The following is a 25,648-nucleotide window of genomic DNA, read 5'->3' as shown; positions in this document are numbered from 1 at the left end:
TTCTACCCCTAGCATTATTTTGATAGAAGTGTGGTGATGCTAGTGGTAAAGAACCCACCTGCCAATGCAAGAGACTTTAGAGATGCAGTTTAGATCCCTGGATCAGGAAGATCTCCTGGAGGAGATCATGACAACCCACTTCAGTATTCCTGCCTGGAGAATCCTATGGACAGAGGAGCCTGGCAGGCTACAGTCCATAGCGTTGCAGAGTCGGACACAACCGAAGTGACTTAGTACACACGCACATGCCCTCTGCACCAGAAATTTTTAAAAGAAAAACAATGCAATTCACTCAGGTTTTGCGAATAAAGGAACAACCAGACCCCTCATTCTCTTTCCAATACTTTGTCCTGGCTTGGAGGAAGAGGGTTGCTTATGGTTTGGGAATCTTTTCTTGAAGGATGAACATAAAGTCATTTACTTCTCAAACATGACAAGTTCCTATCTTTCCCATTCCAGGAAGAGCCAGAGAGGGTAGTTTTGAGTCTGATCAGGTCTGTGACTCAGGCTCTTCCTATCTCCCTTCTCCTCAAGCTCCTATGCATCAGAGCTAGGATTGTCCTTTACTTCTGGGAGAGCTGGTGGAGGGAACAGTCACCCAAAGGCTTTCCTAATGCTTGGGTTCCTTGTAAGACCTGCCCATTCACTCTGTTTACCATAGAATTGGAAGCAGCCAGAGGGTGACCTCAATAACTACTGAGGCCATCCAATACTGCTAAATATCTGGATTTTGGCTTTAACTTGAAACTAATAGAACATTAGGACTGTTGTCATCATGGTTCACATCCCTGTCTACCTTAATCCTCCCAGTAATTCCAAACCCTCAAGTTGTCCACTGTCACCTGAGCTTCTGTTCCCATATTGCCAGTATGTCCATCACTCTGAGCCAATCTCCTACTCTTTCCATTTCTCTCAAACATTTCCACTGAGCCTTTAAAATTCCCTTTTTAAAAATGTCCCAATTTTTTTTTTTTTTTTAATGAGAGTTCTCTGCTTCTAGTGTCTGTTTCTCCCATTTGAACAGAAGTAGGCAAATTCTGACCCATGGGTAGCTCACACTCTAGGAATGGTTTTTACATATTTAATGGTTTTTGAAATATTCAAGAATATTTCATGACACATGAAAATTACATGAAATTCAAATTTCAGTATCCATAAATAAAACTGGAACACTCACTCTCATTCGTTTATGTATTATCCATGGCTGCTTTAACACCACAACAGCAAAGTTGAGTAGTTATGTATGGCCCACAAAGCCTAAAATATTTACAGACAAGGTCTTCTGACAACTGCACTAGAATGGAAATGCCATGAGACATTAGGTCAGGGACACTGATCAGGAACATTTTTTAGTCCTTCACTTCCAGGGCCTACTTCATAGTTCTGTTGTTGTTGTTCAGTCACCCAGTCGTGTCTGACTCTTTGCAACCCATGGACTGCAGTACGCCAGGCCTCCCTGTCCCTCACCATCTCCTGGAGTTTGCCCAAGTTCAGGTCCACTGCACCCTGGACATGACAACGGACAATATAATTGCTGAGTGCTAGTTAACTAGCTCATAGCTAGCGCTCAATTGGAGAAGGCAATGGCACCCCACTCCAGTACTCTTGCCTGGAAAATCCCATGGATGGAGGAGGCTGGTAGGCTGCAGTCCATGGGGTCGCTAAGAGTCGGATACGACTGAGCGATTTCACTTTTACTTTTCACTTTTCCTGCATTGGAGAAGGAAATGGCAACCCACTCCAGTATTCTTGCCTGGAGAATCCCAGGGTCGGGGGAGCCTGGTGGGCTGCCTTCTATGGGGTCGCACAGAGTCGGACATGACTGAAGTGACTTAGCAGCAGCAGCAGCACTCAGTAATTATAAGTTGAACAAACCTTCTCCCTCTCCTGCATACTATCAATATCTGAGGGGTAGGTGGGCTCATCTCACTCTTATTCCCTTCTAAGACCCAGTTAGAAAAATTAGGAACCAATTATTATTGAGTCCGGGAAAGTACTTTGAGAATAGTACTGTTTTATCCATTTTGAAATACCTAGCAAAGTCTCTTGCACAAGTTAGATTGCAGTTGGAAACCAAAAGCACTCTTGTGGTTATTGTTAAGAGAAAATTAGTGCATGCAAGGAATTTAGAAGAACCTCAGGTATACAGACGTATTCAATAAATGTTTGCTCCTGCCTCAGTGTTCCTTTCTGTAAAAGGAATAACAATACAGGACTGTCACACAGCTAATTTAAACAAGAATCCTCTGTGTGAAACAGCTTTGTAAGCCATAAACACCATCCAAAGGCACAAATATTCCACTGCTTGGCATGGCATTGAGCAGCCCAGTTTGGAGGGAAGGGCCTTCATCTAGAGGTGAGAAAACCTAACTCAGCCTCTTACCATTATGAACTGACCCTGGACGATTGCAATTTCGGCTTTGTTTTCTTCAAGTATAAAAGTAGCCTCTGAATGGTCAAGATCGTTCCTCGGGCATCCAGACTGCGTCTCCCTCCTGTGACCTTTCTTTTCCCAGCAGGATAGGGAGACTGGGGTTGGGGCGGGAACCTCCCACCATCCCCTCCGCAGCCTCCTCTGCGGCGGCTGAGGGGCCGGGCGCTGGAGGGGCGTGTCCCGGGAGTGTCCCGGGCGGGGCCTCCTTTCCCAGGCTCTGCCGGGACGCACGAGGGCGCCGCTGGGCCCGCACTGCTACAGGAGTTGCCGAGCAGCAGAGGAGGCGCTCACTTCCGCGTCGGGCCAGGCGGCGTCCGGCTGCGGCGGCGCCCACGGCCAGGCGGGCCGCAGGTCAGTCGGGGATGCTGCCTACCCTGCCTCGCCCCTCCGGAGGAGCGGGGCGCTGGGTGGGCCTCACGCCCGGGAGGCGGCGCGGCGCCGCGCCCTGATGAAGGGCCGGGGCCTCGCTGATAACACGGGCGCCCTGGGCTGCAGACTCGGCTTCCGGTAGATTCGGGATCCCCGGAGTGCGGGAGACCCCGGCGGGGCTTTGTGGTGTCCCAGCCCCTCCCCTTTCGTCCAGCGTCATGGGAGGAGCTCGAGGCCCTTGAGCCGCGTTTCTCAAAGTAGGGTCCGCTGGCGGACTCCTGACCCCACCTCATACTTTCTGAACCGGAGTCTCTATCGTGGTTGGGCAATCTGCATTTTCATCAAGCCTCCCTGATGGTTTTGATGCAGGTGGTCACAGGACTGCACTCTGGGAATGCTTTCTTAGAGGACTGGGCACTTCCGACTCCTTCCGACCCAGCAGGGAGTCCAAGTGGGTCCATTTGAGGATAGGGCCCTATGACTGGCCTTGAAGTGGTGGTCCTCTGTCTTGGGGGTTCTCTTGAATCCTTGCGCTCAGGGTGCTGCTGTGTTACTGTTGCCATCAGCAGGAGTCTTCAGATGGACAGATGTTTAGTAAGTGACGTGCCCAGGTCAGGAGCCTTAGTGAGAGTGCTGTGTGGCGTGCTGCTGGAAGAACTTGGAGTTGGTCCAGCTGTCCTGGATTGGGGCTGACTTCACCATTTATAGCAGGGCGCACATTCTTGTATCTTTCTCCAGTATCCTCACCTGGAGAAGGAAATGGCAACCCACTCCAGTACTCTTGCCTGGAAACTCCCCTGGCGGAAGAGCCTGGTACGCTACAGTGCACGGGGTCGCGGAGAGACCAACAGGACTGAGCGACTTCACTTTCCATGCATTGGAGAAGGAAATGGCAACCCACTCCAGTGTTCTTGCCTGGAGAATCCCAGGACGGGGAACCTGGTGGACTGCCGTCTATGGGGTCGTACAGAGTCGGACACGACTGAAGCGACTTAGCAGCAGCAGCAGCAGCAGTGCTCTCATCTGTCAGTAGGGACAGGAACGCCTACCCAGTAGGACTTTCCTGTGAATTAGGTACAGTCAGTCCAGTGACTCCTACAGTGGCTGGCACATAGCACTCAGTAAATGGAAATTGTTAAGGGTGATGCTAAGGGTTGGATGGCATCACCTACTCCATGGACATGAGCTTGAACCAACTCCGGGAATTAGTGAAAGACAGGGAAACCTGGCGTGCTGCCTGCAGTCAGTGAGGTCTCAGAGTAGGACACAATTTAGCAACTGAACAACAACAGAGGTGATGCAATTTATAGTTCCCCAAGCCAGAGATTAGTCAAGTGGAATAATATGTGGAGAGGGGTACAGAGTATATCTGGAGAACAAAGATTCTAACTGGGGTTGCTTGGGAAGTTCATGTAACAAATGAGGTTTGCCTGCAGCTTTGAAGAATAGACAGGATTCCAGGGAGCTGATAACAGGGACAGCGTGAACCAGTTCCACTCCAGGCCTCAGAAGTGCTTCTTTCACATGGTTTGTTGCTGGGCTGCTGCTTGGACTTATAGGAAGTGTAGGAAGTCACACTGATAAACGGATTTTGAAAGCTGGACTGTTGGCCCATAATAGTTTCTGTCTACTGATTATGTTTCACACACATGATATTCCTCAGACTCTAATGGTCTCCTTCTCTTATTTCATTGGAAGTTGGGTAAATTGAAGCATCTACGAAAAGATCATAGTTGATGGCATAGGTGAATGGCCATGGATGCCATGGGTGTAGTTGAGCCTCTTGGCAGCCATTTTACACTTGCTATGAAAGGTCCAGATACATTGGGAGTGCCTTTTTCATCATGGCATTGTTTTAGGTTTCATAGAAACACTGCCATCACCTGTGGTTCACCTATCTCCAGAATGGGTTAGGAAATAAAATCTATAAAATGTCCCCAAAGCTTCAGCTGTTTTGGAGGGAAGAAGCCAGATGATTTACAGATATCATTTTGTTCCTCTAGACCAGTTTGTCTTTTGGTATACATGGAATTCTAACCTTAGTTGGCAAATTATATTTGCCTAATTTAAGAATTGTTGTTACCATTATTAGTAATGTCTGCCCTTAGGTTTCCTTAAATCTCTGGAGCCAATATAACATCTTTCAGTGTATACGTTCTGGTAAATTTTTATATGATTATAGATGCTATTTATCATTTATTGAGTACTTACTTGGAGCCAGAGACTGTTCTACATACTTTTTAAATTTTCTGTCAGTCATTCCTCTGATAGTCCTTTAAGGGAAGCATCATCCTTACCTCCAATTTAGACATGGGGAAACAGGCAAAGGAGGATTAATGTTTGCCTAAGGTCCCAGGATAGTAAGTAGTAGCGTCTAGCAGCCTAATTCCATGCTACATGCTCATAACCTCTGCAAGTCTACATTGCTCCCTAAGACTTATTATAGTTTGAAAAGATGTGTGAATACAAGAGATCATAAACACACCTCACCTATGCTCTAAATGTAACAAACAATGCATTAGTTACCTCGTTTAATTCTTTAAGCAATCATCTCAACACCTCGATTTGGTTATAATAGTTTATTATCATTTACATACTTGGGGACAGAGTTTTCCAGCTTCTCAGAATGTCTGAGACTTCTTTTCTGTTATATAAAATCCTTCAATTCAGTATTGCCAGTGCTGAGGAATTTGTTTAAAATCACATTTGAGTGTATACTTTTTAATCTATTTCATGTATTATTGGAAATGTCACTGGTGATTGATTGTCCTTTGTTTTTACAGAGGGGGACTGAGACCACATTGTTTTGCAGTTTCTGAAAGTATTTCAAGGCAGAACTGTGGGTGTTGGAGAGAGCAATGGAAGGTCAAAAGGCAGAAGAAGAGGTGTTAGATATTCTTCGACTGAACGTGGGTGGCTGTATTTACACAGCCAGGCGGGAGTCCTTGTGCCGCTTTAAGGATTCAATGCTGGCATCCATGTTCAGTGGTCGTTTCCCTTTAAAAACAGATGAATCAGGTAAATACCTCAAGTCTGTAAGCATGATCATGAATATTCATTAAAATAGTCTAGTTTAAATTCCCTTTAATTTTTCTAATTACAACAGGATGTATTAGCTCAGTATGCTGATTACTAAGATCATTAAGACTGCATGGAGTTTCATTAAGTACCTGGAGAAATTAAATACCAGTTTCTAGAATCTGTGATGCTGTCACTAAAAGTTGACAAAAAAGTGAGTGTATATAAAGGTCAAAAAGTGAAACTGTCCAACTCTTTGCAACCCCATGGACTGTAGCCGGCCAGGCTCCTCTGTCCATGACATCTCCCAGGCAAGAATATTGGAGTGGGTATCCATTCCCCTCTTCAGGGGATCTTCCAAATCCAGGGATTGAACTCTGGGTCTCCTGCATTGCATTGTCCAACCATGGATCTGATTTGGGGGATTAATTATATTTGGAAAGGTGTTACATTCATGCAACTCAGTGGGTCTTTGTATTGAGCTTGATTAAATATATTAGCTTCTGTATGTGTTCTTCAAGTTAAAAATTGTGTTTCTTAGAGAAAGCAGCTGCCTTCATAGCTGAGGGCAGTCATTGTCAGTGTAGAATTAGTGTTAAATTCACTCCTAGTCCAGCTGCAGAGCCTTGTGTGGGCTGACATGCAGGCCGCAGAAGACGTCAGTGCAGTGATGAGGTCAGTCAGCCATGGGAGAGGACTGAAAATTGGTGTTTCAGAAGAAACTGGAAAACGCAAGGATTAGGGTCCTGGTGCTGCTCTCTGCTTCAAGTGTTTTGGGGTACACTGAACCTACTGCTGGTTGTAAAAAAAAAACTTCAGCAATGCAAGTAGGGCTTTTTGTACATCTGAGGGATTCTGGGGCTCAGAGCACCCACTCTTGCTTCTGTGTTAGGTTGAGGAGTTCTGAGCCTGAAGGGCTGTTAGTATCCCTGGGTCTTGTTTGCCAGACGAATGGCAGTTGAAAGAATGAAAAACTCACTGATGTGTGGTGCCCAGGACTTGATGTCCATCTGGACAGAAAGGCTGTGGTGAAAAGGTGGTCAGTGGGAAGTGAGTTGTTTCCTCTGCTCCAAAGCTTATACCTTCTTAATCCTTTTATTCTAAACCAATCAAGGGAGAAAAGGAATTATTGAATAACCTCATGGTGGTGGTTTAGTCACTAAGTCATGTCTGACTATGACCTCATGGACTGTGGCCTGTCAGGCTCCTCTGTCCATACAGAAGTATTTTTTTTTTAAATTCTGCTGAATTGTCTAAGAAAAGCCCTTTTTTATAAAGTAGTACCCGCATAGCATTTCTCTTTTAAAGTTTAGTACAAAAGGACAAGCCTAGTAAGTCCAAGGTCATGTGTCCAGGTCTTGGAACCGTGGCTTTATATGTCAGTGACACTGCAAGTTGATTTGTATGATCACTGACATATGAACGCCAGACATAGTAACGAGCACTCACATACCCTCATTAGGGAAGAACTCCATACACCTCTCCTGGCCCAGCCAGGCTGAGGTTAGGGGTAAACTTAGAATTCTACCAGCAGTCTGAGGCTTCCATGGTCTTTGTGGTAGCCAGCAGTGGGAATGTGGTCATTGTATCCAAAATTCCTGATGGAGCTCAGAATACATTTTCCTATATAGTAGGTGTGAATACAGAGGATCCCCAAATTTGACTAAATCTACTTGAACACATGATATTAACTTTCTTATGAGAAAGAAACATTTCTACTTGTAGAGGTCTTCAGTCTAATTTTAGTTTGACATGTTGAAACTTTATCATGGTTATTTGTATCTATGCAATAATTTTTGAACTGAATGTTTTCTAGGAGCTTGTGTTATTGACCGTGATGGACATCTATTTAAATACCTTTTGGATTATCTTCATGGAGAAGTTCACATTCCCACAGAGGAGCAAACTCGGGTTGCTCTGCAAGAAGAAGCTGATTACTTTGGCATCCCTTATCCATACAGCCTGTCTGACCACTTGGCCAATGAAATGGAGACATATTCTTTAAGGTCAAATATAGAACTTAAAAAGGTCTTGGCATTTTCTTAAGCTTTAAAATACATATATGAATATATAATATTCATTTATTATACATTTATTATTCACAAAGCACTGTATGTTATTTTGCATAGCCTGTGTTGTAACATAAGCCACAATGAGACAGTTTTACATCTTACAATTTTTGAAGTTGTGTTTCTTAATTACCAGTATTCATTTTTAGGCCAAAATTCTGTTCTAGGAAAGTATATTACAAAGCCACTCAAAGGTTTATGGAGTTTTTATTCCTTGTTGAAAATTTACCACTTTTTGATGGCTTTTTATTTTTAAAAATAGAACTCTTCTAGAAGTTCTCCTTAAATTAAGAGCAGCACTGTAGTATGTAAAGATATAGTGGTAATAATTTCTTTCTCAAAATGATATTTTGAAAGGATAAATATGTTAGTCGCTTAGTCGTGTCCAACTTTGTGACCTCATGGACTGTAGCCCACCAAGCTCCTCTGTCCATAGGATTCTCCAGGCAAGAATCCTGGAGTGGATTGCCATTTCCTCCTCCAGGGGATCTTCCTGACCCCAGGATTGAACTCATGTCTCCAGCATTGCAGGCAGGTTCTTTACCATCTGAGCAACCAGGGAAGCATAACTTTAAAAGGATGGTGATGATAAATAAAAGATGGAATAAAATCTTTCACCTGATTGAATGAGTGTAGCAGTTGATTATTAAGTTGAAATATGATTAGTTCACCTTGGGATCAGTAAATCTTTTTTTTTTTAAGCTGCTTCTATTTTAAATCACATTTTAAAGGTGTTTACATGACTTGAACGGCTTCATCTGTTTTTTTCTCATTAATAAGTATCATGTTTGCTATTAATTAGCACTTTGGGGCATCTAAGAAAAATGTTTTTCCTAAATAATTGTGCTTAGTGAAAACTGGTTTGAATTGGTCTGAATTCTGTTGACTTAGACGTCAGTGTTTAGGAGAGCAAGTTGATGGTATAGTTATTAGGAATGCAGCATGAAGAGAAAGTTGATTTGGCTCCAGATCCCCTTTGGGAATTTGCATGGTTGTATAGATTCTGCTACTGGAGTTATTTATAAATTGAGTTGTTAAACAGTCTCTTGGTACTGTTTGTCGCATCTGCAGAGTGGGGCTAAAAAAAAAACCTAACTGGGGTTAGTTGGGGTGGATTAACATTCACCTTTATAGTCTTTCATTCCTGGTTTGTATGCACAAAGGACAGAGCATGCATACGTTCATTCTGCCAGCCAACTCGTACTTATTACACGTAAGACACTCTTCTGGGGACTGTGTGGGACATTCAGTTTTTGCCCTTGAACAGTTTCTAATGCAGTCGATGATTTTCACTGATGTGCAAGTGAAGATAAAAGCCAATTCAGGAATTAGATAGCAATATTAAATGCAGTACACATTAGGGTCCTCTTTTCCTTCTGTGAGTCAGTAAATAGTAAGCATCTCCTGTGTGTCAGACCATTTTCTAGGCCTTTGGGATACAAAACCAGCAAAACATTATTGCTCACAGCAGTAACGCCGTTTCTCCCAGGGAAGGTCTTGCTCTGTGCCCCTCAGCACCTCGTAGGCTTTCCTGGTAGCACTTATTACACTGTGTGCTGATGACTTATTTAATGTCTGTCTGCTCCATCAGCTATAAATTGAGGAGGGCTGGGACCCTGTCTCCAGGACCTTATATACATAGTATTCACACTTAGTATTCAAGTGACTGAATGAATAGGTGGATAAATGCCAAATGAGTTCAGACAGTAGGCATTTAGTTTCATATATTCATATCCTTCAGTGTGAAAGAACAAGTTAATCTGGTTCATCCATGATTGGATTTTGAGTTCAGAATAAGCATCCACCATGGGGTTAGTGAATAGAAGGTAAAAGGAAAATTGAGTCAAATGGAAAATTTGGAGGAAAAGAAAAAATTCTAACTTTTAGTGATCATATGAAGATTTTAAAATGATGTTGGTAGTGAGTCTAGAGGAGGAGGAAATGAGGCATAATTTCCTAGTGGAAAAGGATTCTCTAGATGAAAAGGTTTGGATTTTGGGATAGTGAAATGCCCAAGCCCCCTCTACAACACCCCAAATTCAACAAATGGTTTGTTTTTTAAAGGCATAAGAAGTAGATTATATGTTTAGTCTTTTTATTTCCCTCACAACCAAGTGAAATGATAGCTTTACAGGAAAGTAATAAAACAAATTCATTTTTACTTTGCTCCAGAGTTAAATTCAAACTTTATATATATATATTTTTTGCTTCAGGCTTTAACAGACTTCTGTGATTCGTATGGTTTAGTATGCAATAAACCAACAGTTTGGGTTCTCCACTATCTTAACACATCTGGTGCAAGCTGTGAGAGTAGAATTATTGGTGTATATTCCACAAAAACTGATGGAACAGATGCTATTGATAAGCAGCTGGGAGGAAGAATTCACAGTAAAAGCATTTTTAAAAGGTATGTCCGTATTTAAATATGAAAAGGAACAAAATAAAGTCTTGGTCTCTTCTAAGAGGTGTTATTGAGTTTTATATGTGGTTGACTGGGAAAGACCATCAATACTTCTCAACAGACAGAGTGAGTTTCATAGCTGTTGAGATAAGCCTGCTTCATGAAGAGATTGCAATTCAGGCCATTTGTTATCTGTAGAAGCAATAGGCCATCCACCTGGTCTTACAGAAGTTCTCGGCTGGGAACAGTCATCAGAATCCCCTGAAAGGACTTATACAGAGAGAAAAGAAAGAAGAGAAAAGCCACATGCCTGGGTGTCTCCCATGGACTGCAGTCCACGAGCAGAACCCTAACCTAAAGTCAGCAGGCCTGCTGGGTGACCCAGGACTGGCCTGTGTCTTGGTGTCCTGGTTTAAGAAATGCCAAGAGTCGGACATAACCGAGCGACTGAACTGAACTGAAAGGCTTTTCATCCAGTCCCGTCCCAACTTGAAAATTCTATACCTTGAGCATGTTAAATTCTTAAGGGTTATTCTGTTAATGTTTTCCTTGTAATCTTATTTATACTGGTCAATTCATCTAGCAGTTTTTTTTAATTCTCTGGGAGATTGGATTGGGTCACATATTAGTGACTAATGCATGACCACATGAGCTTGCTTTTTAGACAATTAATATATCATCATTTTCTAAATTATTTACAGACAGAGATGTTTGTATATAAGTACATGGCATAGTGTTAGAAAAGTTTTAGTCAAAGTTGAACCTTTTCTAACTTTGCTGGAGTTAGGTGATTTTTTAGAAAACTTATTTTAAAGATTTATTAGTTTGTCTACACAGTTTATATTGTGGAGTTAACAAATACTTTGCCACAGTAAAAAGAGATAAAATGTAGATTAGTATGTAAGTTTAGTTGATTATAATAATATAGCATGTCATACATATATGCTTAAGGATCACAGAAGAACAACTTTACTCAGTACCGACATATTTTTTTCCTTAATTAGCAAGCACTTATTAAGTATCTTATTTGCTGTATACATATAGATACATTCATACTTATGTAGTATATTTTCATTACCTTTTGTAATATTTCTAGGGAGGCGGGAAATAATGTTCAGTACATTTGGAGCTATTATTCAGTAGCAGAATTGAAGAAAATGATGGATGCCTTTGATGCCTGGGAAGGAAAAGGTACAGTACAATTTTTCTATTTCAAGGCGGAAGGTAGACTTTTCCTTAATAAGACAAAGCAAGGTCACATACTGAATTGCTTTTTTAGATAATGTAAATGGTGTGGGTCCAGGTATTTGTCACCTCATAGTAACATTGAGGCAGTTTACTTAAAAATTTTTAAAACTCATGCATTACTGGATATTATTAATAATTTATAGTTCAGTAACCTAAAATACACTTTTATTAGTTATGCTTACTTAATTCAATTTAAAAAGAGTTCCTGTAGCACCTTTTGGGTTCCTAGCATTGTCCTAGGAAGTATACATCTGTGTTAAGCATAAAATATATAATCAAAAGGAGAGAGAGAGAGAGAAAATGAAAATAATGCTGGGAAGATAGCTAAAGAGACCTTAGAAAATAAAATATTCTTTAAATGCACACTTTGAAATTTGACCATTTTTACCAAGCTGCTAACTTGAGTTGATAATAATACTGCTACTTGATATGCAGTGTGATACGTAGTTTACACTTAGAATCTGTTAGTCCTAAGACTATGTGCTGTTTACCGTTTATTGATAATGAAAAGAAGTCTCAGAGAGGCACGCCACTTGTTAAAGATGGCAGAGAGTTAACTGTTCTATGCTTAAGTATTTTTTTCTTACTTAACATGTATTGATGTCTGTTAGGTGCAAGCACTATGATAAGTCCTAAAATTATCCCAAGATAAGTAAGACACATCTTAGTCCTCAAATGATCTTAAAAGCTGGTAGAGACGACATTGCAAGTCACATAAGATTGAATAGAGAACAGAAGAGCCTTTTTTAAAACTCTTCATCAGCTGTTCCTCTTTCAGGCGGGATGCTGGTCCCAAGCCTTTTTTTCCTCAGTACCCCCACTTTTCCTCCTTTTTCTTTTCATATCATGCCCCTCAAACAGATAGGATGAAGTGTAATGAGCAAAGTGCTATTCTCTCTAAGCTTATTACTTGAGACTTAATTGACTTTGAGACACTTGGGCTTAAGTTGAGGAACACCCCTGCTGGTGTTCTCAGTCTCCTTTTGTGCCCCTGGACTGGCAGGCTGCCCAGGAAGCTTTGGGAGGGCCTGGCTGGGATTCCTTCTCCACTGACTCAGGAAGCTGGGATCTCTGACTCTAACAAAGCATGTGTGTGTGACTGACTTTAACTTTTTAGAAAGCATGTTATAAAGTATTACTGTTATCTTACAAAAGTTCTGGAAGGCCTGTGGAAAGCCATAATACAGGAAACAGAAATGAGAGAAAGAACTATTGAAAGGAAGAAGATGAAGGTGAAAAAAGTGTGAAAGTGTTAGCTGCTCAGCTGTGTCTGACTCTGCTCCTCTGTCCATGGAATTTTCCAGGCAAAAATACTGGAGTGGATTGCCATTCCCTTCTCCAGGGTATCTTCCTGACCTAGAAATCGAACCTGGGTCTCCTGCATTGCAGGCTGATCCTTTACTGCCTGAGTCACCAGGGAAACCCTAAGAAAGCCTTAAATACCAATAAAAAAAGATAGGTTATTTGAGAAATATGCTTGGGAGAAGAACATAACTTTAACCTCACAGCATTTATCAAAATACTACCAGTATTGTGAATTTTTTTTCATTATTTCATTATGAATGAAAAATGAAACTTCTATAAACTATAGTAAGATGTAACCAAATAACTGGTTTCTTAATTGGAAAAGAAATTATAAGCTTAAAATGAAACATAAAGACAAAGATAAATTTGCTTATACAATATTTAATGTATTAACTTTAAAGCATGCTGCTGCTGCTAAGTCGCTTCAGTCGTGTCCGACTCTGTGCGACCCCAGAGACAGCAGCCCACCAGGCTTCCCCGTCTCTGGGATTCTCCAGGCAAGAACACTGGAGTGGGTTGCCATTTCCTTCTCCAATGCATGAAAGTGAAAAGTGAAAGTGAAGTCGCTCAGTCGTTCCCGACTCTTAGCGACCCCATGGACTGCAGCCTACCAGGCTCCTCTGTCCATGGATTTTCCAGGCAAGAGTACTGGAGTGGGGTGCCATTGCCTTCTCCGACTTTAAAGCATGAAATGTTATAAATAAAATTTTAAAACTAATTTAAAAACTTGTATAAAAGTATTACGTTAAGCAAAGATTATACTTACAATAAATAGAGTTTATTTAAATTGACTAGAAAATCAGTTCAACCCTATTACAAATAAAGGTATAAGATTCATGACCATAAAATTCCCAGAAAAGGAAATAAATGTGGCAGAGATTCAAACTCATTATTAATGAAATATGCATTAAATGAGAACTATTTTTATATACCAGATTAGTAAAGATCTCATGCATTCTTGGCAGGAGTAAAATTAATATTACTTTTTTGGAAATAATTTATCAGTACATATCAATAGCATCAATATTGTTCACATCTTTTGACTCAGTAATTCTACTTCCAGAAATCTACCTTATGGACATAATCAAATGCAGAAAAACGTTTATGAACAGACATATTCAACTAGGCATTTTATTCATAATAGAGAAAAAGTAAAAACAATATAAATGTCTATAATACAGGGCTAAATACATATTGGCACATCCACAAGATATAGATGGGATATAGCTATTAGAATTACTTTGAATAACTTTTTACATTGATGAGTGCCTATGATTAAGAAATGGTCAAAGTAAGAAACAAAATTAAATATAATGTGTTTTTAATTATGTACATATCATATAAATAGAAAAAAGACTCAAATGAGATACATCAAAATGTCATGAGCCATAACTTCTAATCCCTTAATTAGAAGTGGTTTTTATTTTTTATATATACTTTTCTATATTTTCCAAGTTTTATACAATGAACAAGAATCATTTTTTTTCTATATATAGAAAAAAAATAAAAGTTTTAAAAACAATTTGCTGTGTATCCATATAATAGAGTTCTACTCAGAAATAAAAAGAAATGACTATTGATACATATATCAACATGGATGAATCTTCAAAGCATCGTAAAGAAGCCAGACACAAAGGGCTACATACATAGTGTATGATTCTGTTTATGTGACCCTCTGGAAAAGGCAAAACTAAGGAATGGAGGGCAGGGCATTGAGTGTAGAAGGGCACAGGGAACTTTTGAGGGTGACAGATATGTTGTGTATCTTGTTTGTGGCCGTAGTTACATGACTGTACACACTTGTCAAAACTCAGAGTACTTAAAAAAGGTAAATCTTATTTTATGTAAATTACATTTCAGTAAACCTGACTTAGAGATGAAAACTTACTGGATGAGATTTAGGGATGTTTTTGTGGTGTTTAAGTAGGTTTGGGATTATGATCAAGCAGTTCTAGAAAGTTGTCTTAAAATGAGGTCCACAGACTTTGAGTATTGGACACGATATATATAATAATTTATGGGTTCACCTTGCTAAGTTGGTTGTTATTACTGGACCTTTAATGATGAAAAAGAAAGCGCCAAATTCTTTCTTGGGATTTAAAGATTACGTTTGTTTTTAATGCCAAGCAATTTTTATTCAGCATCATTCTTTAAACTTTTTCTGATGTGTCTATGTATAATTTTTAGGGTTCTTTTTTTAAAAATTGAGGTGTAATTCACATAAGAATTAAAGTACACATTTCAGTGACATGCTGCACCAACAGTGTGTGTAACCAGAACCTCTGTTTAGTTCCAAAATGTTTCCTTCACCTTAAAAGGAAATCCAGTATCTATTAAGCGGTTACTGTACGTTCTCCTCTCCCCTCAGCCCCTGGCAACTACCAGTCCGCTTTCTGTCTCAATGGATTTGCGTATTCTGGATTTTTATATAAATGGAATCCTACAATCTATGACCTTTTGTGTCTGGCTTCTTTCACTTAGATAATGTTTTTAAGTTTCATAAGAATACATTTTCAGCTTTCAATCAGAAACGTATCAAACTGTTACCTATAGAATAGATAACAACAAGGTCCTATTGTCATGAATCCTGTGATAAACATAATGGAAAAGAATATGAAAAATAATATATACATATATATGTATCACTGAATCTCTGTTGTACAGCAGAAATTAACACAACATTGTAAATCAAGTGTACTTCAATAAAATAAATTTTAAAAAGAAACAGCAGATTTAAAAATTAAGTGAATTTGACTGGAATCTTGGCTTACCACATTAACTCAGATTATTCTTTTTTCTTTTTCTGAAAAGATTTATTTATTTATTTCTGGCTGTGCTATGTTTGTTGCCGCGTGTGGGCTCTCTCTAGTTGCGGTGAGCAGGCTTCTCACTGTGGTGTCGTCCCTTGTTGACGAGCACAGGCTCTAGGCACATGGGCTTTAGTAGTTGTGGCGTGAGGACTCTAGGGTGCTGGCTTAGTAGTTGTGGATCACGGGCTTAGTTGCTCCCTGGCCTGTGGGATCTTCCCAGACCAGGGATTGAACCTATGTTTCCTGCATTGGCTGGTGTATTCTTAACCACTAGACCACCAGGGAAACCCCTCAGATTATTCTTGTTTGAACAGGTGCCTATAAAGTATTGACGACACCTGTTGTTCATATAGTGGTTGCCTTTTATAGAGTGGTTCACAAAATTTATCTGAATTGATGATCACAGCAGTCTGCTGCTGCTGCTAAGTCGCTTCAGTCGTGTCCGACTCTGTGCAACCCCATAGATGGCAGCCCGCGAAGCTCAGCCATCCCTGGGATTCTCCAGGCAAGAACACCGGAGTGGGTTGCCATTTCCTTCTCCAATGCATGAAAGTGAAAGGTGAAAGTGAAGTCGCTCAGTCGTGTCTGACTCTTAGCGACCCCATGGACTGCAGCCTACCAGGCTCCTCCGTCCATGCGATTTTCCAAGAGGTAGAAAGGGCAAGTGTTAGAACCCCCACTGTCCAATCTTTTCACGTTACTACCAACACTGTGACTTACGATAAAGGTATTGAACATCTCTTGAGTGCTAAATTCTAGGCATTTTGCTTGTATTTTCTCATTTAAGGTTTGAATTCTCATCATCATTTCACAGATGAGGATATTTGGGCACAGAAAAGTTGTTAACTTTCCCAAGGAGTTATGATTAGCCAATGATAGAAATGGGATCCAGACCCAGGCAGTCTTGGCTCCAGAGCCTGTGGCCTTAACCAGCATACACTCAGTTGCCCAGGTCTATATAATGACCTGCTGATTATCAGTAGCAGAGCTGGGCTCGGAGAAGGCGATGGCGCCCCACTCCAGTACTCTTGCCTGGAAAATCCCATGGACAGAGGAGCCTGATGGGCTGCGGTCCATGGGGTCGTGAAGAGTCAGACATGACTGAGCGACTTCACTTTCACTTTTCATTTTCATGCACTAGAGAAGGAAATGGCAACCCACTCCAGTGTTCTTACCTGGAGAATCCCAGGGACGGGGGAGCCTGGTGGGCTGCCGTCTCTGGGGTCGCACAGAGTCGGACATGACTGAAGCGACTTAGCAGCAGCAGCAGCAGAGCTGGGCTGGTAGCCAGCTCTTCGTAAACCCAGGTCATGAGCTGTGTCCCTGCTGCCCTGGCTCTTCATGTGAGCTTTTCCTGTGTATACTTTTCTTTGTTAAACAGGAGGCATGAACTTTAAGGTTTTCCTGGCCAGTTTTATACAAAACAGTGTTGCTGAATCTTTGGCAGTGGACAGTGGTTCTCTAAATTGTCTTTTATCTTCCAGGTGTTAGCTACTGGCGGGTGCCTCATGAGCTGATAGAATGCTGGACTCTGGAAGAGCGCCCTTTACTTGGAAGCCTGAGTCACATGGCTCCAATTCGAAAGAGGTTATTTGTTCTCTGTTGGTTTATTATTATTAATCTGCCACCTTTATTTTTACTGCCTTTATTGGGGGAATAAATAATGGTTCTTAACCTCACTGAGCTTACTAATCACCTTGATAAATATTCTAACTTACCATCAAAATATAAATCTAGATAAATGCAAAGTTACCAGAACTATGTAAAAAGTAGAAGTAATTCTTTAAAACTGAGTTATATGGTTTGTTGTTATTTGGGCAGATTCTGATTTTAAAAATACTACTGGACACAGTAGGAATGCTGTGGTATTTTTCCCCACTAAAGTGAAATCTCAGGCTTTATTGGCAATAGTTAAAAAATATATTAGACTTAATATTTAAAACTTCCTGTGATTTACTCTGAATTCTTTTCTGTAACCACAAATACTAATAGCATTTTTATTTAGTAGTATTTTCTTATGTTCTATGAAATAATTAGCATTAAATTCACTGCATGTCTGTGTCTTTCACTGTGTTTTACATACATTTAAAATTACTTCATTTTCATTGTCTGGGTATTATTCTTGGCTTTCTGATGTTCTAATTTCTTGATCATCTATTTTAGACTTTGTTTCGGTCCTCCTATGAAATTTCAGACTGCTTTCTTTTACTCTCTGAATCTTTCACAGAATGCAGAGAATTTTACTTAGTTTTTAGTATTAATCCTATATTATTAAAACAGATCTTTTTTATTAAGGGCTCTCATTTTATTATCATAATTTCTTTTTGCCATTTGAACTTACAGCAAGCAGATATCATTTGGGTCTAGAGCAGTAGTTCTCAACCAGAGGCAGTTTTGTTATCCAGGGGATATATTTGGCAATGTTTGGAGACACTGTAGGGTGGGGGATGCTGCTGGCATTTAGAGGGTTGCTTCCTAGAAGGCAGAGGGCAGCCCCTCACAGCAAAGAAATATTGAACCCCAAATGGCAGTGGTGCTAAGGTGGAGAAAGACAGGACTAGAGTTCAGTGAAAGATGCATGTAAATGCAAAGCAAGCAGAAGGGGCTTTATGGAAGCTCTCCTCTGTGTTGGTTGTCTTTCCTCTGGGATTGTATTAAGCATTATTTTTGATTCATGGTCAAGATGGTGATAATGATGACTTAGCAGCACTTGTGAGGTCCCAAAGAACCATTTTTCACCTACAAAATTTCAGTTATGTTCAGTTGAGTTTAAAGGTCAAATATATTATATTCACAGTTTTCAAATCAGTATGCTATTATGATTCCAGTTCTAAGAATCTGATGTTAAGTACAGATACTCCAGCTTTCTTTTGTTTTCTTTTGGTTTTTGTGGAATATCTTTTCCCATCCCTTCACTTTTGGTCTGTGTGTGTCCTTACATCTAGAGTGAGTACTTTGTGGGCAGCATATAGATGGGTCCTATCGTGTGATCTGTTCAGCCACCCTATGTCTTTTGATTGGGGAATGCAGTCTATTTTCATTTAAAGTAATTATTGATAGGTATATATGTACTTAATTACCCTAAAGTAGGAAACAGCTGCTCTATTATTGCTCCAGTATTCTTGCCTGGAAAATTCCATGGACAGAGGAGCCTGACAGGCTACAGTCCCTTGGGACGCAAAGAGTCAGACATAACTCAGTCAGACTGAGCACACATGTACTTATTTCCATTTTGTTAATTGTTTTCTGGCTGTTTTTGTAGTTCCTCTCTGTTCCTTTCTTATCTTGCTGTCTTCCGTTATGGTTTGATACCTTTCTTTAGTGGTACGATTTGTACCACTAAAGAAAGTTCAGTTCAGTTCAATCGCTCAGTCGTGTCCGACTCTTTGTGACCCCATGAATCGCAGCACGCCAGGCCTGCCTGTCCATCACCAACTCCCGGAGTTCACTCAGACTCACGTCCATCGAGTCAGTGATGCCATCCAGCCATCTCATCCTCTGTTGTCCCCTTCTCCTCCTGCCCCCAATCCCTCCCAGCATCAGAGTCTTTTCCAATGAGTTAACTCTTCGCATGAGGTGGCCAAAGTACTGGAGTTTCAGCTTTAGCATCATTCCTTCCAAAGAAATCAAGTTATCAAACCATAAATCTCAGTATTTGTACTATCCCATGCCATGTTTTATGTTTTGATGTCATATTTTTATACTGTTTCTTAACTGATTATTTTAATCATAGTTATTTTTTTACTTTTGATTTTTAACCTTTATATCAGCTTAAAGTGATTAATATACTACCTTTACTACATATTTACCTTTCCAGTAAGATTTATTCTTTCATATGTGTTCTTGTTACTAATTAATGCCCTTTCTTTTAAGCTTAAAGAAGTTCGTTTAACATTTCATGTAAGGCTGGTTTCAGTTCAGTTCGATTCAGTCGCTCAGTCATGTCTGACTCTTTGCGACCCCATGGACTGCAGCACGCCAGGCCTCCCTGTCCATCACCAACTCCTTGAGTTTACCCAAACTCATGTCCATTGAGTCGGTGATGTCATCCAACATCATAATTTCATGGCTGCAGTCACCATGTGCAGTGATTTTGGAGCCCAAAAAAACAAAGTCAGCCACTGTTTCCCCATCTATTTGCCATGAAGTGATGGGATCAGATGCCATGATCTTAGTTTTCTGAATGTTGAGCTTTAAGCCAACTTTTTCACTCTCCTCTTTCACTTTCATCAAGAAGCTCTTTAGTTCTTCACTTTCTGCCATAAGGGTGGTGTCATCTGCATATCTGAAGTTATTGATATTTCTCCCAGCAATCTTGATTCCAGCTTGTGCTTCATCCAGCCCATTGTTTCTCATCGTGTATATAAGTTAAATAAGCAGGGTGACAATATACAGCCTTGACGTACTCCTTTTCCTATTTGGAACCAGTCTGTTGTTCCATGTCCAGTTCTAACTGTTGCTTCCTGACCTGCATACAGATTTCTCAAGAGGCTGGTTTAGTGGTGATGAACTCCTTTAGCTTTTGCTTGTTTGGAAAACTATTTCTCCTTCAATTCTTAATAGTAACTTTGCTGGGTAGAGTATTCTTGGTTGGATTTTTCTTTCTTTTACCACTGTGACTATATTATGCCCCTCCCTTCTGGCTTGCAAAGTTTCTGCTGAAAAAAATCTCTTGATAATCTTATGGGGGTTCCTTTGCATATCACAAGTTATTTTTCTCTTGCTGCTTTTAAGATTTTCTCCTTTAACTTTTGACATTTTAATTATAATGTGTCTTAGTGTAGGTCTCTTTGGCTTTACCTTATTTGGAATTCTCTGGGCTTCCTGGATCTGGATGTCTCTTTCCTTCTTCATCTATGTAATTTTCAGCTATTATTTTTTCAAACAAGATTTCTTCTCCTTTCTTCTTCTGGGAGCCCTGTAATGTGGATGTTAATTTGGTGGTGTCCCATAAGTCCTTTCAGTGATCTTCAGTTTTTTTACTCTTTTTCTTTCTGCTGATCTGATTGGGTGAATTCCACTGCCCTGCCTTTGAGTTGAGTGATTCTTTCTTCTGCTTCATCTGGCCTGCTGTTGAACCCCTGTAGTATATTTTACAGTTCAGTTATAGTATTCTTCAGCTCTGTGACTTCCTTATATTTTTCATATCTTTGTTGAAGTTTTTCACTGTGTTCATTCATTCTTCTCCCAGTTCAGTGACCATTTTTATGACCATTATTGGACTCCTTATCAGCCAAATTACTTAATCTATGTTTCATTAATGTCTTTTGGTGAGGTTTCATCTTGTTCTCTCATTTGAAACATTTTCCTGAGTTTTTTCATTTTAGTTGATTCTCTGTGTTGATGTCTGTACAGTAGATGAAACAATTATCTGTCCACCAGTGTTCCCACTTTAGGCTTTTTATAGTGAATGGTAACTCAGTTCAGGAATCTTTGAAGGTTTGTCCAATACTTCTCGAATTCGAAAGCATCTAACTGTACCGTGGGTTTTACTAGTCTAACAGTTCCCAGAATGTGTTCTGTGGCATGCTAATTTTACTGGGTGCCAAAGGTTACATTACAGAATGATTGGTAAGTGGAGTCAACAAAGCTAAACAGGTGTCTTCACTATAGAACCTTTGTTAACATAGAGTTTAAAACTTCAGTAGAATAAAATACACACTTAGCATTTCTCAAGTTTATTTGTGAAACCCATTTTTTCCCTTAATAAATCTCTTGCAGCTGCTTTTCTGGGAAAAACAACTTGGGACACTCCTGGCTATCCTCTGGATTGCATCAGGCTTTCTGAGAACAAGTCATGTGTTATATAATTCTAGTGTGACACTTCAGATTTTAACTTATCATTGGTATTAACATTATGCATGAGTTTAAAAGAATGTATTTAAATTGAAACAATCTTCTGCAACCTTGCTAATTTATTTATTGACCTTAGTGGGCAATGAGAGATGAGGTAGGTAAGTTGATACCGCTAAACCTCTTGACTCAAATTCTTGACAAAAACCTTTTTGTTCACCTTGAAGTTAAACTTTGGAGACATTTTCATTAGCTATTAAACCTGTAAATGCTGACAAGCACCCACTTCTGTATTTACAGGCGACTAATAGTCAATGAAGAGGAAGAAGAAGGTGTGAACTGTAAGACTGGTCCTAAGCCAGTCCGATTTTTGGGTCCTTCCACCAGCACCCAAATTAAGGTCAAGAACTCTGCTTCCATCAGGGTGTCTCCGGCCAGTGCCCCCCCACCCTGGCCCCGGGCAACAGCAAACCTGGCTTCAGGAGGAAGGGCAGCACAGCGCTCTGCCCGGTCAAAAGTGCCAACCCCGGTGGGGACTGGGCTGCCTGGGCATCCCCAGGCTGCACAGGGGACTGGGGCTCCTGAGAACGGGGTCACACACCTACCTCCGGCTAAGGTTCTGCTCTCGGACAAGACAGCCACCCCGCACCGAGTGATCAAACTGAAACGGACTCCACTGTGTGCCACTGGGTCTTCCCTGCCTGCCTGCACCACACCCAGGCTGGCGGGTCCCCCGGAACCGCCCCCTGACACCCTTAGCCCACTGGGCACGTGGACCGAGAACAGGCAGGACCAGACCAAGTGATGGAAACGGGGACTTAGGACCGTTTGCCTCTCCAAGCTTCCAACCCCGTTAATACAAACAAGCAGCTCTCTTTCCCAATACTGTCCAGGTGAACACTTATGTTTCTATTTAGGATGATTAGTGTGAAGCAGGAATGGAGGAGGGAGACTGTAGGTGGTTGGGCCTATGTTTACTTCTCATTTTCCCAACGTTTAAATTATTTGTCTAGGGACAGTTTTAATTTCAGGTTTTTTAATGTGTAGTTTTTTTATTTTTTTAATGTTTAATTGGTATTAAGGCAACAAAACAGCTGGGCAAAGTCAAACCTAGGAAGCCTACTTTGTTGCTGAAATAATTATAGATTTTAGGCACTTATTTGATGTTACTCATTTCAGCGGAGAGATAAAAGTGAAATTTGAGCTTAGCTCTTCCTGCCGGTGAAATAGAGAGGGTGATTAAGTGCTTCCCTGTGCTACATGCCAGATGGGGAAGATTTGAGAGAAAACGTAGATCAAGGTGAACTCCCTGCAGGTGACTCTCAGACTCAAGAGGTAACATGAAAAGAAATGATGGGGAGGGGAAAAAAAAGTAATTTGAGATCACACTTTGACTCTCACTTAATGGAACAGTTTTCTTTCCTAGATTGACTTTTCTTACTCTTTTCCCTTAGCAGATTTATTTTATACATCACAGGAAGATTTCTTGGGTTTAGAATTATATAACATGTTTTTGGACTGAATTGTGAAAGTTTTTTATTTTCATTTGGATCGTGAAGTTTTGAAAGTACTTTGAAAAAGAAAAAAAATTCAGCTTTTTAACTAAAGTTAGTATTTTTTTCCCAGAAATGACTATTAAAGAGTTACTCTGATTATACAATATGGTTTTTATGCATAAAATTTCCACATAATTTGAATTTAATATTTTAAAACAGTATTTTGATTAATCTTCTATTTTTTCACAGTTCAGTTGTATGTGCTTACACATACATGTTATATTTTGTAATTGGATCACGTGTTTCTATCTTTAGTGAGCAGTATGTTTTCAGTGTGTTAAAAATAAGTTCATACAGCAGGATACTTTTTACTCAGTGCTTATCATTGTATTTGCATTGGTTTAAAAGACTAAAGTAAATATACTTAAAACATTGCTTTCTATTAAATAAAGCAAAACCTTTCCATAAAAAGTGATATTTTTCTTTAACTGTACTTATTTTTAAGTCCTGGAGCCCTTTAGTAGTTTGAAAGTTTGTTCATTTATATCTGTTTCTGCTCACAAAATTGCTTTCTTGTATAGTTGATGCATGAAATAGTTAACCCAATTTGGATAGCTGTCTGAGTACCCTCAGCTTTTTTAAATAAGTGGTTTACTTGGGTAGAAAAAGTGAATATTTAAAAATTCATGAATGATAGTCCCCTGGGAAATACATAAAATATGTAGTCACCTTGAAAAATACTAAAATCCAGGTCTTCTGAAAATTAAAGACCATAGTAAGTTTTAAGTACTTTCATTTAGGGTATTATTCGTATTGCTTGATCTATGACATTTTGAATTGTGGATTCATATAAGAAGATTTTATAGTAATAGATGTGTATTTTATACATAGTAAACATTTGTCTGGAGAGGAAACATGTTGAAAGTTCATCATGGTTGATTCGGTTGACAGCCTGCCTTTCTTTGCATCAAGTAGTTTAAGGGACATCTATTGAACAGGTGAGTTTTTGGAATAACTACTGGGCCATGGCACAGCTAAAGTGGAAAGGTACAAAACTTTCCCTTATAAATATCAGGAGTCAAAATGCTCCTGGAACTTGAAAATTACTTTATTTTGGTGTGATTGGGGTTGGGGGGGGTATGTTCATTTTGCATAAAGAAACATTTTACCTAATACCAGACTCTGCAAACATATGAGTTGGCAACTCATCATAACCCATGGCCCTTCCTGGAAAATAAAAAATTTTTAAATGAAAGAATGCTTTATAAAATAGTAATTCAGTATCATTACTTTGGAAAAGTAGGTTTGTGCAATTGTTGGGTCAAAGGACACAATAGAAATTCTGAATGGGGTGAGTAGGCTGAGTATTGTTCATTATCTTTTTTATGAAAAAGATAATTAACTATGCCCTTCTAGGTAATCTGTGTTGAAAACTGGTTTGCCCTGATTAAAACTGGTTAATTATGCAGTGGAAAGCCTAAGGCTGACAGTAGGAATCTACTGAAACAGTTGTTTCATTTGTATTTTTAAATACCAAGGTTTTGTTTCAATATTGCCTTATGTTATCGTTTATAAAGTATTTTCATATATTTTATTTCATTGTGTTTATTTTACTTTTTAGTTTCAGGACCACATAATGAAAGTTAGTCTTTCCTAGTCCTTTAAAGATTAGGAAGATGAAGTTAAGACTGTACAATAATGACTGCGCTACTCCCAACACACATTTTAGCTTCATAATCTAATTTTCACAGACTGACACAGCATCACTGACCAAAGGAAAAGCTAGATGTAACTAACTTTACATGTCTATCTTCTCCTAGAGGGACTCTGCCACCTCTATACTTGCAATGCCTGGTACATAGTAGGCCTCTAGTATGTTGCTGACAGTTAGGGCAACTGCCCCACCCCACCCCTTCTTTTACCCCAATTATTTTATAAAATGTATATGGTAAGACAAGGCAATGGCACCCGACTCCAGTACTCTTGCCTGGAAAATCCCATGGACAGAGGAGCCTGGTAGGCTGCAGTCCATGGGGTCGCTAAGAGTTGGACACGACTGAGCAACTTCACTTTCACTTTTCACTTTCATGCATTGGAGAAGGAAATGGCAACCCACTCCAGTGTTCTTGCCTGGAGCATCCCAGGGACAGGGGAGCCTAGTGGGCTGCCGTCCATGGGGTCGCACAGAGTCGGACACGACTGAGGTGACTTAGCAGCAGCAGCAGTCTTCATGGGGTGCAGAAACTGATTTCTGACCTTGCAAAATGTATCTTGTTGAACAAAGGAGATGCTTGTGGAAGTCCCTTAATTTGATGATTGTTGTTAATGACCACAGTTACCATTAGTAATGATCATTACAATTACATAGCTTGTCAAGTTGTTTAAAGTAATTCAGAGATGTGGCTCATGAGACCCCAGAGAGGTCAGACAGATGCTGCCTGACTTCTGAGAAAGGAAAAAAGCAGCCTGGCTCCTCCCCTCCTGCCTTACTGCCCCTGCTAGAATTGCTGATGCAATTTTTCATTCACAGACTGAATCCTATATGCTTCTTTAGCAGCTACTAACATTGAAAAAATTGTTGATTCACTTCAAAGTCTATGGTTAAATACAGTATAATTATTATCAACCATACTTTGATTTCTAAAGAAGGAATTGATATACAAGCATATTTGGCCTTCCCTGAGAAATCGTTCATACAGGAATTT

At 40.0% G+C, this 25,648-nt stretch overlaps 1 protein-coding gene across 3 annotated transcripts; it reads left to right on the top strand.

The window, feature by feature from the left end:
- Nucleotides 1-2,628: 2,628 nt before the first annotated feature.
- KCTD18 (potassium channel tetramerization domain containing 18) lies at nucleotides 2,629-24,537 on the top strand. Of its 3 annotated transcripts, none has more exons than XM_006059334.4 (7): nucleotides 2,629-2,785; nucleotides 5,587-5,821; nucleotides 7,638-7,849; nucleotides 10,104-10,297; nucleotides 11,388-11,482; nucleotides 17,139-17,241; nucleotides 21,748-24,537. In XM_006059334.4, exons 2-7 carry the CDS (start codon nucleotides 5,662-5,664, stop codon nucleotides 22,250-22,252), a joined length of 1,269 nt encoding a protein of 422 aa, XP_006059396.2. In that variant the 5' UTR covers nucleotides 2,629-2,785; nucleotides 5,587-5,661; the 3' UTR covers nucleotides 22,253-24,537. The 3 variants fall into 3 exon arrangements, with proteins under 3 accessions (XP_006059396.2, XP_044792956.2, XP_044792958.2); XM_044937021.2 differs by lacking the exon at nucleotides 2,629-2,785 and adding an exon at nucleotides 2,816-2,941; XM_044937023.2 differs by lacking the exon at nucleotides 2,629-2,785 and adding an exon at nucleotides 3,031-3,254.
- The last annotated feature ends 1,111 nt before the right edge of the window (nucleotides 24,538-25,648 follow it).

The sequence above is a fragment of the Bubalus bubalis genome, chromosome 2 (assembly GCF_019923935.1).
Source record: "Bubalus bubalis isolate 160015118507 breed Murrah chromosome 2, NDDB_SH_1, whole genome shotgun sequence".
Classification (NCBI taxonomy): Eukaryota; Metazoa; Chordata; class Mammalia; order Artiodactyla; family Bovidae; genus Bubalus; species Bubalus bubalis.
The sequence above is the reverse complement of the archived record's forward strand: the minus strand, read 5'-3'. Positions and strand labels throughout refer to the sequence as shown.